Raw genomic sequence first — 14,254 nt, forward strand, 5'->3', positions numbered from 1 at the left:
ACCATCCCAGCCCCGTCCGGCGCAGTGCCGACGCCGCTTTGGCAGGAGCTCCTTCTCGTGGCTCCCCTCAGCATCCCAGTGGATTTATTGTCTCCCGGCTCCCCGGCGAGAGCCCCGCTGCGGGCAGCGCTGCCGCTCCGTACCCACTGACCAGTGGCTGCAGGCTGAGCCCCCGGCACCGCCCCCGTGCGACAGAGGGTCCTGGGGGACACCCACCTCCCGCGGGGACAGGGACGGGAACCCCGAGCAGCCTCCAGTCAGACTTCGGTCACGGGAGCACTAACCGATAATTACTTGGAGCTGCCTGATTAACCACGGTATCCATGGCCGCATTCATTGCTTAGAGAGGAGAATAAAGTTGTGCTATTTTTGCTAATTTGGAACATTTGCGCTGCTTGACACATTATTTTTTAACTTGGCAGCTAAATGCAACGATAGATTAAACTGCCGGTGTCATCGCAAGCACGGATGCAAACGCAGCGCAAAGGAGCTGGGTGTTCAGCCCACAGGGACCTCCTGATGTGCTGGGCTGAGAAATGGAGGCAGTAATGCGGCCTCCGACACGCGAGCTCTTCCGTGAGGTCTCGCAGGCTGCGCTAGCAAACACAGGAGACACCTGAAATCCTCCTGGAAAACAAGTGTTCCCACGTGTTTCCTTTTCCAAATGAAACCCATGATTTTTTGGTCAGTAATTCTGATTTCCACCGTCACGCGTGGAAACGGGGCTCCCTCACGGGTCTGCCACCCCCTGGCTGCGGACACAGACCCTTCTTCTACCTGCATCTCGGAAGTATTGCCACAAGAGGGTAACAACAGCTTGGTCTGGATCTATGGAATCCTGCTGCTTTATATTTATCCTCTGGATTGAACACCATGTATACTTCGCCTTCTTAATATATGTCGTGTATATTTAACATACCGCGCACTGTTGAAGGAAAAACCCCAATGGCAGCATGGAGGGTTTTTTCCACAAGTAAGTGATGTCCTTCCAGCCAAACAAACACGCAGAGAAAATGAAAAACGTGTCCTAAAGAAAGCGGCGCGCTTTTTAACCTGATATAGAAAAACATAATTAAGAAAGAGAATTTTTATTAGGGCAATTTCACTTTATTTTTTCCATACAGCAAGGTCAACTATAGCAGTAATAATAAAATAAGCATAAAAACAAATTGCAGCCCAGGACAGAGTACATAATTTGGAGCAACTACAAGCAAAAAGTAAGTCTGTGATTACATAATAGTAAAACCAAGCACATCTGTCCTTTCAGCAGATGAAAGTTGCGGGGTTGCAAATAAGTGCAACTTCATTAATTATTCAGCGTGAGTACTGGAGAGATCAGATAAAGTAATGGTCTAATCACTTCTTCTTTCCAGCTTTGGCATAGATAATGACAAGGTTTCTCGAACACTTTCCATTAAAACGGTAAAATTTCCCAGGGTTTGGTTTGGTTTTTTTTTTCACCTGCTAAAAGAACAGGACCACTACAGCAATAAAAAATAATCACATAACAACTACAGCTACGGTGTGCTGTTTGGTTTGCCTGTTCATGATTTAACTCTTTTGTGAAAGTCAGTATTTGTTTTGAAGAATCTTTTTTTTTTTTGTGAACAATAAACCACTGAAATTGTCAGAAACTGGTTTGAATAGCATATATCTTTAATATATTTTTTGATACTTTAAACATGCAGTAGTTTTTGAATAATGTACGGAATATTTGATCCATGATTTCACCTTGATGGTCTGAAGTACCTGCTTTTTTTTCTTTTTTTTTTTTCTTTTTTTTTTTTTTCTTAATGATTATCAGGCAGATTTGAACCAGTGGAGCTTTTGTCAGTCATGAGATCTTGGAAGGATGGCATATCTTTCCAGCTGAAAAAATCCTGGCAAACTACAAGCTGTCCACATAAAGCAAAGCAACTTTTTCGAAGGGGTATGGAGTGCTAACTCTGTGCCACTTTTGCAAGCAATTTTGTTCAGCCTGTCATTTTATTAGCCTTAACAAAACTCCTTGTAATTATAGACATTTTTATTCAAAATAAGATCTTACTATTATACAGTTTTCTCTCTTTTTTGACTATATACAGAAGTGCAAAAAGTCAACCTTCTCTCTATACGTTCCCACATGCTAAACTGCAGCATAATCAACCCTCAAGAGTTTGCACACACACACTATAATTCTTGTTACGTAAACTTTGAGTATTTGGATTATCAACAAAAAGTCCCTTGATCTATTGATTATGCAGCTTATTTATAACAAGGCCTGATATTCAGGGATTTCAAAAAATATTTAAACAATATTTTAACATTTGAAATGGATACAGTAGAAAATAAATTTTATTCTAATATCTAGGAACTAGATTTTCTCATAATAACTAATTACAAACAAAATAAATCATCAAAATATTACTCAATTGTCTGCCAGGATTGTTGCGATAGCAACAACTTAACTTCTTACTTAGCAATGATTATATAATTATAAGATATCCATATAAAAGATCTTTGTTCTTTTAATGAAAACTAGACAAGAACTAACAATGACTGACATTCTTACATTGTAATATTAAATCAGTAAAATATAAATCATTTTGTTAACAATAATACGAATACTCATATGACACTACATGTAAATTCAAAACTGAGTATGTTATGAAGAAAACTACCTTTTTTTTTGTATTTTGAAAAAGTCATCAGTAAACTCTAATAAAACAAAATTCTATAAACTGAAATGGTATTCAACTGGTAATAGAAAATGAAAACAATCTAATAAATGTAAGAAATAAAAACTACACTTTTAACAAGAAAAAATAAGTAATATTCTATAATGTTAAGTAACTACAATAACATGTGAAGTCACCTATACTTTCTTAACACGATTGAAATTACATTGGTATGGGTTTTAACCCGTAATGTAATAATCTAAGGCTTTAATAGATGTACAGTACAATCAGTAAAATCAACACATCATTCTTATACTATAAAGCATCTCTCTCAGGCATAAAAACTCGCAGTAAACTTGGAAGTATGGAGAGTTCTACAACCGAACTCCCGCTTCTTCCACTCCACGCTACGCTACCAGTGACCTGGCCCCCACTTCAGCACTTTGCTGAACAGAGCAAAAATATCCTTTACTAGCTGCAACATCCAAACCACAAAAAGGAATTCCTTTGGATGAATCCATTCTTAAAACTTGAATGCACATCTATTTTTTTGTTTTTTGTTTTTTGTTTTTTTGTTTTTTTGTTTTTTATTTTATTTTGTAAAGGCTTTCTAAGGCTATAAGCAGTTAATCTGAACAAAAAAAATCACATATAAAACTCACCCAAGTATTTAACCCACCCAATTTCTACGCTAATTAACATCTCCGTTTTTTCATATTTTGGTTTGTCATGCATCTGATGATGTCAGTGCTTCTTTTGTCTTTGTTTAGAGTCACCATGTAAAGCGTGACTTTGATGAAGTAAAAGCGAAACCCATCTCTGCAAAACATTTATAGTCCTTTTGACTTTCGACAGAGGCTATAAATAGAAGCAAAAGAAGTTCCTCAAACATTTCCTACTGTGTCTCAGAAATGGCTTTTCCCTTTCGTATATCATGTTATACAGTAAAATATGCATAAATATTACACTACAATGCCTTAAAATAGGTTATATATATATCTGTCCAGTATGGGTTAATTTGTACGGCTAGAGTATCGTTCTTGTGCTGTCTACTGGTGCTGTAAGGAATAGTTGGCCATTTCTGAGACAGCTTTGGTTTGAAACAGAATGGTGCCCTTCGACTGATTAGTACTAATAAAGTAAGTGAAAATGTGGTTCTGAAAATAACACTGCAGAAATAATACTCTAATCGGATGTACAGTCTATGGCACTTCATGAGAATCCTTAACAACATGGTATTTAAAGCCATTGATGTGCTTTAAAATATACACAGTTGTGGTTTTGCTTGGCACATTCATCTCTGTCAGATACCTCTCTTACCACTTCTTACAATCTATTACATTAAAAATATTACTCTTAAACAAAAATTACTGTGCATGCACGCTCTCATCTATAATGGCAATTTTAAATACAAGGTGCACCTTTGTTATTTGTAAACCTTGAAAGAAATAAACTTACTTTAAAAAATTATATCTTGGTCTACAGACGTACCAATACATAATAGATTTATGGTTACAACATCGTCTGTCTTTTCAAGGTGACATACGTGATTATGTAGGAAATAGACTACATATGCATATTCAAATCCATATGCATACTTCTGTGCTAGAAAAGATAGACAATGTTGTAGTTTTTAGACAATAAGATCACCTCAGCACAAATATCAATTAAATGTACAAAGTATATAGGCAACAGTGTGCAGTGGATTTCCAAGTTCTTGTTTCATCTCGCTAACATGCAATGTGTGGATGTCTTACTGCTGAGGGAGTTTCCGAGTGTTGCTTGACGGTATGTACATTATGGCTAATGCGCTTGTCCTCTTCGCAACCCAAACACACTGTCCTTTTCTCTTTAGTTATGATCTAGAAAGGAAAAAAAGAGAAGGCATTTTCAACACAGTCAGAACTTCTTGTTCGCACCACATCAGCCCAAGCTTTGCATTTGGAACAGGGATATCCACCACCAAGTATCGGGGAAGCCTGGACCCAAACCCCTGCGGGATTTCACCTCGGGAACGTTCTTGCAGCAGAGGTTCACTTTACACCCCAATTCTGCAGCGACAGAAGTGCACAATGCACAGGCTTTCCGCTGTTCCCAAGCCTCCAGCCATGGGATCAGAATTTGGGGCACGGTTTCCAGAGCCCAGACCCTGGGAGGCAGCTCCCCCACAGTGCTGTGTGAGCACTGCCTGGCAGCCCCATGCCAATCTCCCTTCCCAAGCCCCTGCTGCCCTCTAACACCCGGGAACCCAACCGAAACCTGAGAGGCACTTAAACATCCTTAGAAATCTGGGCCATAAATTCCCAAGGTAATTTTTACCCCAGCCCCAGGGGACTGCGGAGGGATGCCTGCTGGCAAGCTTAGGCTGCAGACTAGAGGCATCCCACCTCAGTCACTCAAGCAGCTTAACACCGTTTACGCTCAGCTGAAAGGAATAACTATTATTATAAACGCACTGTGGTAAATCAGTTAATCCTCACCCTAAGTAATACTTCCATTATGGCTGAGCCATTCAATAAAAAACACAGCAGAAACAGAGCGCAAGGGAGAGAACGAGAACACAAATTGACAAGCCGCCCTAGGGGAGGTGATGCGCTGCAGGTGGTCTCAATGACAACAGGCAATTTAGTGACAGGCTGGAAACTGCAGCTCACTCATAGGAAGATAGAGGGGAAAAATACCTCTCAAGCTCAGGCACACAAACCTAGATTTCAAACTACGCAGGGTGAAAGGTTACGGTATGAAAAGCTGACAGACACCGCCTGCAGTCGCCGTTCACACCACCACAGTGCAGGTAGGAGCTGCGCCTGCACTGCGGGACCGCTCCTTGCCACACCACCCACGCCAGGAAAATACTGTATATAACACATCGTGGTCTGACAACCTGCATTCAGGAGAAATCAGGCTTCAGCTAGGCAGATGACTAAACCTGTATTTTTAGAGATGCTGGCTTTCCAAATAGGGAGACTTAAAATTAGTTCTTTCTAAAGACAGAATGTAACCACCTCCCCCCTAGACCTGGCCCTCGGCTCCCATCAGTGCCGATGCCAGCATCCTTTACAAACAAAAAGTAAAACTCTAATTTTAGACTCTCTGATTTTGCTAGATGGATATGTACAAACTAATACTGACACTGGTCCAATACACTAGCTCACGTGGTCACTGCTAACTATGGGATCTCTGCTTATAGAAGAATGGCACGTCAGTGGAGTTCAGAGCCTCTTCCCCCATATCCTATTATTCTTAGAAAGAAAATAAAAACATTCTGTCTCTGAAAAAGACAAATTATGCACACACAAAGGTAAGAAAACTGCAAGCAACAACACATTGGGAACTTACTGTTTGATGACAAAATGTCTACATCTGTGTAACATACTTGTGGCTAGTCAGATGTTCGGCAGATATTATGGGTATCTATAGGTAAAAAATTTAAACAATGAATAACAAGCGCAATGAGCCAACCTAGAGACACAGCATTTTGCTATAGAACATAAGTTTGGAAAAGTGAGGATCAGCTATGAGTTGGTGGATTTTATATTGTAACTATAAGTTAAAGTCAATTGAAGTGCTACAACAGCAACTTAAACTGGAAAACATTGTGTTAAGTACTACTTGACAAATATAAATAAGTATTATTGGTTGTTTAGGAAAACAAGAGAAGTTAAAATCTACAAAAGTCATGCAGTGCAGTAATTGAAAATAGCCCTTTTTGTTGGCCTACACAACATTCTGTGCTTTCAGCGTTATCATTTAAAACGATAAATTCTACAGTGGCCTTGTTTCAGTCTGATTTTGTGAAGTGTTCACTGCTTTCACTGTCTTGGTTTTTGAATGCCAAACCCAAGATGCCCTGAGCTTGATTTTCACAGCTGGTGAAAATCCGCTGTTGAGAAGAGCTGCCTGCTCTTCCCACGGCTGCTGCGGGCATCATGGTGGGTCAGCTGAAAAGCTAAGACTCCCCAAAGCAGTGAAACAATTCTCAAAATGTTCGTCTGCGTAAACAGAATTCAGTACATAGCTCTCTTGAAGTGTCCCATCAACTCATCTTCGCATTTAAAAAAAAAAAAAAAAAAAAAAAAGAAGTATTAAAATCAGAGTAGATTACCAGCAGCAGAAATAAGAAACTTCTATTCTGCATCCCCTGTGCCTGGGCTGAAGCCCCGGGGAGCGAGCCCGAGCAGCACCACGGCATGCAGGTGCTGGAGGAACCGGGAGAACCTTCCGTTACAGACAGGCCCAGCAGTCCAGCTGGAGGGAGCAACCATGCCCACAAGCAGGGAAACATGCTGGGGCGTATGACACAAAATTGATTTATATCATCACAAACGGCTGTTGCACCTGAAAGGGCTTTTTCCTGATGGATGCTAAGGCTGACCTGTTAATCCACACAAGAGAGGGAGCAGGGAGGTTTCCTCTTAACTAAATTGCTTATAGGTCTCGCTGTTGGTTTTTCCACCCCTTGTGCCCTCTCCTCCCCTAGCAACTCCACACAACTCCACAACACCGCCAACTTGTACAGAAATGTGCTTCAAGCAGAATGAAGCTTCTCATACCATTTTTTCCTACTGCTGCAGGACAGGCTGTTGCACCCAACTGTGTAGAAGCATCAGGGATAGTGCTGTCGGAACATACCAAGGACCTTCAACACCAGTCAATGAAGATGGAGGGCCAGATCTTAAGACTTTCGGCATGCATGCACATTGCATCGTGTGGCATTAAATAATTTCAGCATTGCTCACATTGTATATACATATATTCGTTATATATGTATATATTGAGGTTTGGCTGCAGTACTTTACTAAGTGTGTTATGAGGCTCCAGGGAGGATACGCATGAAATGATCAGATTCCACAACAGAAAGTTTCCCTGCAATCTATTTGGGAAAGCGCATGGTTATTTAGACAGAGGTGATTTTAAAAAAATAATGTTTTTCTGTGGCTTGGCTTATTCTCAGAAGTCTCTGGACTTACGGAGGATGGAGAGACACTTAAATTAATTGAATGGTACAAAAAATTACAATATTAAGATACTTTGGGCATACGGATGGTTGCTTGCTTAGGTGATGCGTATGTAGAGGTAATCCTACCTATAAGCTAGCTTTCCAAAGCACAAAGTAATTCTTACGCTAGTTTAAATCTGTGAGTGACATGGTCATTCAGCAAACATTTCTCAAGAGCAGAAAGTGCAACTTCTCAAGTAGACTAACCTGAGTATTTTTTGGAATCGTAAAATATCCAGGTCCCTTTTGAGACTGGGGATGTGCACGCCTATATATCACTGCAAGAGTGTAATTTTTGGAATAATATTTTTGAGAGATCAGTAAGCAGACAGGTTAACAAAGAACGTACAGCTGGGCGTAGTACAAAATGGTAGTGCTCAACAGGCAAAGGTGGAAAGGCTCGAAGCCAAAGACTCTGGACTCACTCTTGCGAGAGCCCGCAGTACTCGGTGCCCCTGTGGCAGTGCGGCCCTGGTGACAAGACCGGGGGCTCTCGGCTCTGCCAGAGGCGGCTCAGCCCCTCGCACAGCGGGATCAACCCTAAGCACGGAGGTGCAGGTGCGGCAGGGCAAGGGCTTTGCTGCTTAACGTCCAACTGCAGCGCCAAACCTGACGGATTTATGGCGGGATTTTGAAATTACTTAGGGAGTTAGCTCTAAGGACTTAGGGAGCTGATATGTCGGGTGAGCCTGCCTTAAAAGCTGACATTTATCCTCGGGATTAATGCCACGTACAGAACCACACCTGCAAAATGCTAAAGAAAATGCTGAGTTCCCTTTTCTAAAAGGCACATGCGGGATTCCCACTGAGTCGAGAGTAATACCTGCATCTTAGGCCAGAACTGATGGTTTCATGACGTACGGCAATTCTAACTTCCTAGCGTATCTCAAAAAATCAATTGTTTTCATAAAAGATAGATGAGGGTCTTTTAAAAGTTTTTCCTGTTGCACTTGCAGCCGGATGTACTACAGAAACCTGCATTTTTGGCGGCCTTGCTAGATAAAACCAACTGGCCACGTTCTGTTCTCAGGTGCAGCTCCAGCTGGTCCGTGTTGGGACGGCAGTGCGCCCGGCTGCCGGTGCTTGCCTTCACAGCATTGTGTCTGGCTTTTCCGGGAAGACTTTTAGTCAATTACTTAGTAAAGCATTATTCGTTTTTTCCTGAAATACATACAGAACACGGCAACAATCGGGGCAGCTATTTAGAAATAAAACCGGATTCTAATGGACATTTCCTAACTGAAGCTTGGCTACCGCAACAAGTAATCGGCCCTTTCCTAGCAGAATCACAAGCTGAAACAAAGGTGTAAAAGAAATTTCTGTGTGGCCCACGCTCAAATGATTTTGTTTTGCTCTTGGAAAAGGAGAGTCAGAACATGTTCAGACTGCTCAATACAGTCTGTTAGAATTCTGATCCTGCAGCCCCTCTGCACAAAGGTTGTACTGGCTTTCACTGGAGTTCTGCACTAAAAGGAACTGTCGGCTTCACAGAAATAGAAATAAATAATGGGTTCCGTTTATTATCCCTTTCTCTTTACATCTCGGAGAGCAGAACTAAGCAGCACGGCCCGTAAATGTTAAGACTGAGTCAGAAACTCCATTATCAATTATTTTTAGCATCAGAAATGGAACTGCAGCGCCTTTTGAGCATGGATAAAGGCTTATTAAGCTGTGCTGCAGGTCTTAGAGAGAATGTGTAGGCCAACAAGAGGTAAAATCAAAACCCCCATGCTCATTAAAAGCACCGATTTCAAGTTGTCTGTAAGGAACAAAGCTGTAAATTAGCAAACCTGGTTGGCTGTGGCTGTTGCAGCGAAGGGAACACTTGTGGCAGATGTTGTTGCTGCAGACACAGTGGCTGGCGTAGCACCGTGCACCATGGGAACTTTCGGAAGGAAAATCATATAAGCAAACATACAGAAGAGTGTAGCAGTATGGGAACCAGAGCGACATGTGGGAGGATAATTGAGCATGGTATTTATCACAGCAAAAAGCCCGAGACATCATTGCCAGCGCGTGACATGCAATCACAGTGCAAAGCAGGACAACATTCCAGGGAGAAAGAGGGGAGGGAAATGAAAGAGAAAAAAAGGGGAAAATGCTTGTTACCATCAAATCAAGAAAATCGACACAAACAAGCTTAACCATTTCAATACAAAAATCAACAGAAGAATTTTTAAATGCCCTTATATTTACAAATTTTTGTCTTTTAAAAATTCAACCCAAATATTTACTGCAAACAAAAATTAATCTTGTTGAAGGACAGTATACGTCTATGTGGCTACAGTAAGATACAGTCGTTATTTAACACAAGATAGTTTCTAAACACTGGAACTCATAGTCCAATCAAAATCCACCAAGGAACAATGTGCAATTCAAACAACTGCTGTACAAAATTAACAACGTCTATGTGTCCGTGTCAATTAAATAAAACGACTGCATTTAATTGACAGGTGTTAGTGCAGGAGGCTAAGGGAGATGGATTGGCACGAGAGCTCTAAGTTAAAATCTAGCAGTGGATTTTGAGGGTCCGTGAGCTGCACCACAGGTTTAAGATAATCAAGAAACAAAGCTGGCACCTACCAACACTTGTAGCGGGTGTCATGCACAATATTGAGCCTGCCCATCATGCATTGCAACAGGAAGGTGGATTTGGAAAGGGAAAAGAATTAAAACAACCCATCACACGTGTAATTAGAAATTTCATTTGAACAAAGAAGAAAAATTGTTATTATGGGAACAGTGGCATGTAACTGTCAGCACAATCAAACCATACAATAGCACAGTGATCCATTAGAACTAGTCTTCAGTGAAGGGGAGAGAGCCGATCGAACTGTGTGCTGGTATAGAGTGTTTGCCTTTGTAGCACTGTGGAATATTAGCATGGCTAGGAAAAGCTTCTTCAGCTTTATTTTAAAACTCTTTTCGATCTTTTTGCCTTTTGACATAAGCTTTGTAATGGTCCTTACCCTGGCTTCCTCAGATTATACTTTAAATGCTTTAACGTTGCACCTGCCTACGGGTAGCTGAGGTCCACCCCCGCTGGGACACGGGGACACCGGGCCAGACGGAGCGTGGGACCAGCACTGCCGAGCACTTTCCCTGCAGGAGCTGGTTCTCTCCGGGGTTGAGGATGGGGAGAGGCGAGTGAAGCTCTCCCCTCGTGCTGGGGCAGCCTTTTCAGCTGGGGACCTTCCCCGGTGGGCTGGAGAGAGCCACGGCTTGATCTGCACTGCTTCGTTATCCACAATCTGGCTGCTCCAATAGTTAGGTAATATATAGGCAAACCCCAGGTGACTTTGGCATGTAGGACTTTCAGCATATCTGTATGAGCCCCTCATATCTGTAGGAAGTGATCCTGACTGTCCTCTGGTCTCTTTGCTTAATACGCAGGTCAGAGGAGTGACTGAAGAGCTGAAGTCTCCTTCGCAGCTCATGGCAGCGCCTAAGAATACTTGTTCAGCGCTTTTTGCTACACTACAGGATGTATTTTAAGCTGCTGGGGCCTGGGCTCACAACCTGCAACTCTCTTTAGGCTATACGAAAATAATTAAAGTGGCAGCGCCTGGTGAATTCTGCCCTGCAACTAGAGAGCCGACAGCAGTATGGTGTTTTTAGGAACATTATCGTACTTTCTTTAACTACCGCTAAGGTGGTAATTCTGTTTACTTTACGTAGCAAAATGCCTTCCACCAGACTGAACTCAGAATCTTCTAGTTTTGCTTCCCATATGATAGAGACACACTGGTATTTCAGAATATCCATTTTTAATAATGAATTTACTCTTTTATTTAATGAATAACATTTATTGACACCACTAATCATGCCTGACACAGCAGAAACTGAAATAAACACTGAAATCTAGGAACAGGGATTGCAGTGGAAATGGAAACCTATTCTAGAAGACTGGCAGTGGGAGCCACGGCAATGCTGCTTCCTTGACATTACGTGACCGTAACGGGGGACAGGAAATTGTTTTAGCTGCTGCCAGGCATTGTAGTGCCTTGCACAATCTCAAGAGCATTTAACTAAGCAGGGAAAAGTCAGTCGGTATAATTACTGCTGGGGGACAAGGTCATTCGCTGTCATCCCTCTATCTGCAAGGCTACAAAGAAAAGGGCATAATCATGTTTCCTAATTACTCTTCTATTTCTGGGTGATGGAAGAGACTGAAAATACTCACAAAGAACGGTTAAATAAAAGAAGGTAGCTTTTCTGACTTCCCCATTCACGAATCATGACTGAATTCAATGGGACCACTTGCAAGATTAAAAAATGGAGCAAAATTTGGCTATCAATTGCAAATAGTAAGTAAAAACTGCTTTCTCGGTCCCTCTTATGACATCTTTATGGTGTTAATGAGGTTACACAGAAGAACCTTTGAGTTCTGTCTCTGCAGAAGTGCCCTATTTATAAGGTTGTACATACTTCCTTAGATTTGGAATATTACATCATTCCATGCATAATTAGGTCTACTTGCTAAAGACGAGTTAGATTTTCATAATGACTCCGAAGCTTTTCAGCTCAAAATTTTAGCCTGAGTTATCATCATTAATATTATAACCAGCGCACACAGTTTTGAAAGGGAATTGAAGCAAATGAACATAAGGCAGAAATGAAAATACTAGCTAGGGTGCAATAACTTGCAAATATGGAGACATAATGCTGTATGACCCTCTTACCAGTAATAAAAATCATTTTTGCTGTGACCTTAATACTCATCTTGACTTCAGAAGCTTTGACTGACTAATGAGAATGCATGAATAATAAATGTGCAGTTTCAAATGTTCCCTAGCTTTTCAGCACAAGGCAGAATTTTAATTCAAGGAGGTGCTCAGTTAACTGATCACAACTTCACAACCAGATTATTTCTGCAGTGGAATAAAGCTATTTTCATAAATACTCTAGGTTTACTGGTGTTCTAAGCATTTTTTTCTCTTCTATCCATCGAATTATTCCCCTCAGCCTATTTAGTCTGTCTGATCTACTAAATCCTAATTAAAAATATAGCCATAGAAAGCATGAGCGCTCCTGTCGAGGTGAAGAGTTGTGCCTGATCTTTCCCTGCCTACCATTTTAGAGGAGAGCAGGGCTTTTACATGGACCCAGAAGCCCATGGAGGAAGGTGCTTACACAGACACTGCTTTAGGAAAGCATCTGTGCACTGAGTGAGTCCCAACCGTGAGCAAGGAAGCTCTCTGGAGCTGAAGCTGCAGTAACTAAATAAATATGCAATGCACTAACTTAACAGCAGAGGTGGCTGAAGCCTTGCCGTGGCTGGCGAGGTGGTTCTGCTGCCCTGCTGCAATTCTGCCCCTTGTGGGTGCATCAGGACAACAGCTCCTGGGAGTATCCTGTAAAGATGACCCCTTTCTTTTGGGAGGATTACGCTTCTCAAAGACTGTTCTGGTCACCTGGTTGACACACCAAGGCCAGGAACAGCTGTATACACACAACTGAGGAGACAGTGAGCCGAGGCACAGGATGGTAACAAGCACCAGGGCAGGAACTTCATCTAGTTGCACATAGGAGCTCTCTATCTGTACGTACAAACAGACCCCCAGCCAGCTCACAGTTACCGCAGAACAAAGAGCACGTGCACAAGTGGTGAACGCCAAGTAATCAGTGTTCTGCAAGTTCACAGCCCCACAGCGAAACGTTTGCGTGCCAGTCTGACAGGGTGTCAAGAGTCGGCAGCCAGAACCAAAGTACCAGAACAAGCTGGGAACATCTATTAAGTCGTGCAGAGCCTCCTCATTTGTGAGACTAACTCCACTTATTTCAACTATCCAGCACCACAAGCATTCCCAGCTCTTTCTTGCAACGCCTCTCAGACTCGCCTCTCAGTCTGGGGACAGCTTCCAGCAGCCAAGGTTTCTGGGATACCCCAACAAGGGAGCTGTGCAAAGATCTGTGCTTTATTTGAGAGTGGTGAGATGAGTATCTAAGAGCATGTAATCATTTAAAGTGTGCTGGAGTGCCAGCGTCCATCCCTGGCACGGATGATCCCTTTATTTGCTTTCACATGCCCTTGCATACAGGCAGCCAGAATTACGCCTGGCAATTTAGAAGAGGTATCTGGGTTTGTCTGGAACATGAGTGGGAAACTCTCAAGGGTGAAACATGAAGAGTGAAGCGCCCTGCAGAGAGGAGGGTCCAGCCAAGATCCTCCACAGGGGCACACACTGGCTCTGTGTAGGTTCTGTGTGTCCTGCCCTCTAGACCTGCTGCATTTTTGTACGCTGCAGCTGAAGCAACTAAGAACACATATGAGTAATTACACTTTGGGCGCCTGAACCTGAAAAATGTCACTTTAATTCAGACCCACTGAATTAACCTGCCTCTGCTCCATAGCAGTGGAGCTGAGGGCATCCACACTCTATGCTCTCCCATCGGTTCTTAGGGACTGACAGAGAAGCTCTATTTCCAGATGACTACACGCAAACAGGACTGATGCTAGTTAATTTTAAGTGGGGAAAACTAAAAAGGGCAAGGTGGCAAATAGTTTTCAAACTTTCAGAAAAGTACTGGATTACTGGAAAGCTCAGACTGCCACTATCTGCAAAATATAAAAGTGAATTTATAGTAGCTCATGCTA

The 14,254-nt window shown here is 42.1% G+C and overlaps 1 protein-coding gene across 17 annotated transcripts in view; it reads right to left on the minus strand.

Annotated features, from left to right (window-relative positions):
- Positions 1–1,072: 1,072 nt before the first annotated feature.
- MBNL1 (muscleblind like splicing regulator 1) overlaps positions 1,073–14,254 on the minus strand; it is a 112,267-nt gene continuing 99,085 nt past the window's right edge. For 12 of the 17 annotated variants that reach the window (XM_063339952.1, XM_063339942.1, XM_063339953.1 and 9 more), the window contains 4 exons: positions 10,240–10,275; positions 9,447–9,541; positions 5,997–6,071; positions 1,073–4,519 (listed from right to left, as the gene is read on the minus strand). In XM_063339952.1, coding sequence (XP_063196022.1) covers positions 6,015–6,071; positions 9,447–9,541; positions 10,240–10,275 — 188 coding nt within the window. In that variant the 3' untranslated portion in view covers positions 1,073–4,519; positions 5,997–6,014. The remainder of the gene's footprint in view (positions 4,520–5,996; positions 6,072–9,446; positions 9,542–10,239; positions 10,276–14,254) is intronic. The other 5 variants (XM_063339944.1, XM_063339947.1, XM_063339948.1 and 2 more) reach the window with 3 other exon arrangements.

This window comes from Chroicocephalus ridibundus, chromosome 6 (assembly GCF_963924245.1).
Source record: "Chroicocephalus ridibundus chromosome 6, bChrRid1.1, whole genome shotgun sequence".
Classification (NCBI taxonomy): Eukaryota; Metazoa; Chordata; class Aves; order Charadriiformes; family Laridae; genus Chroicocephalus; species Chroicocephalus ridibundus.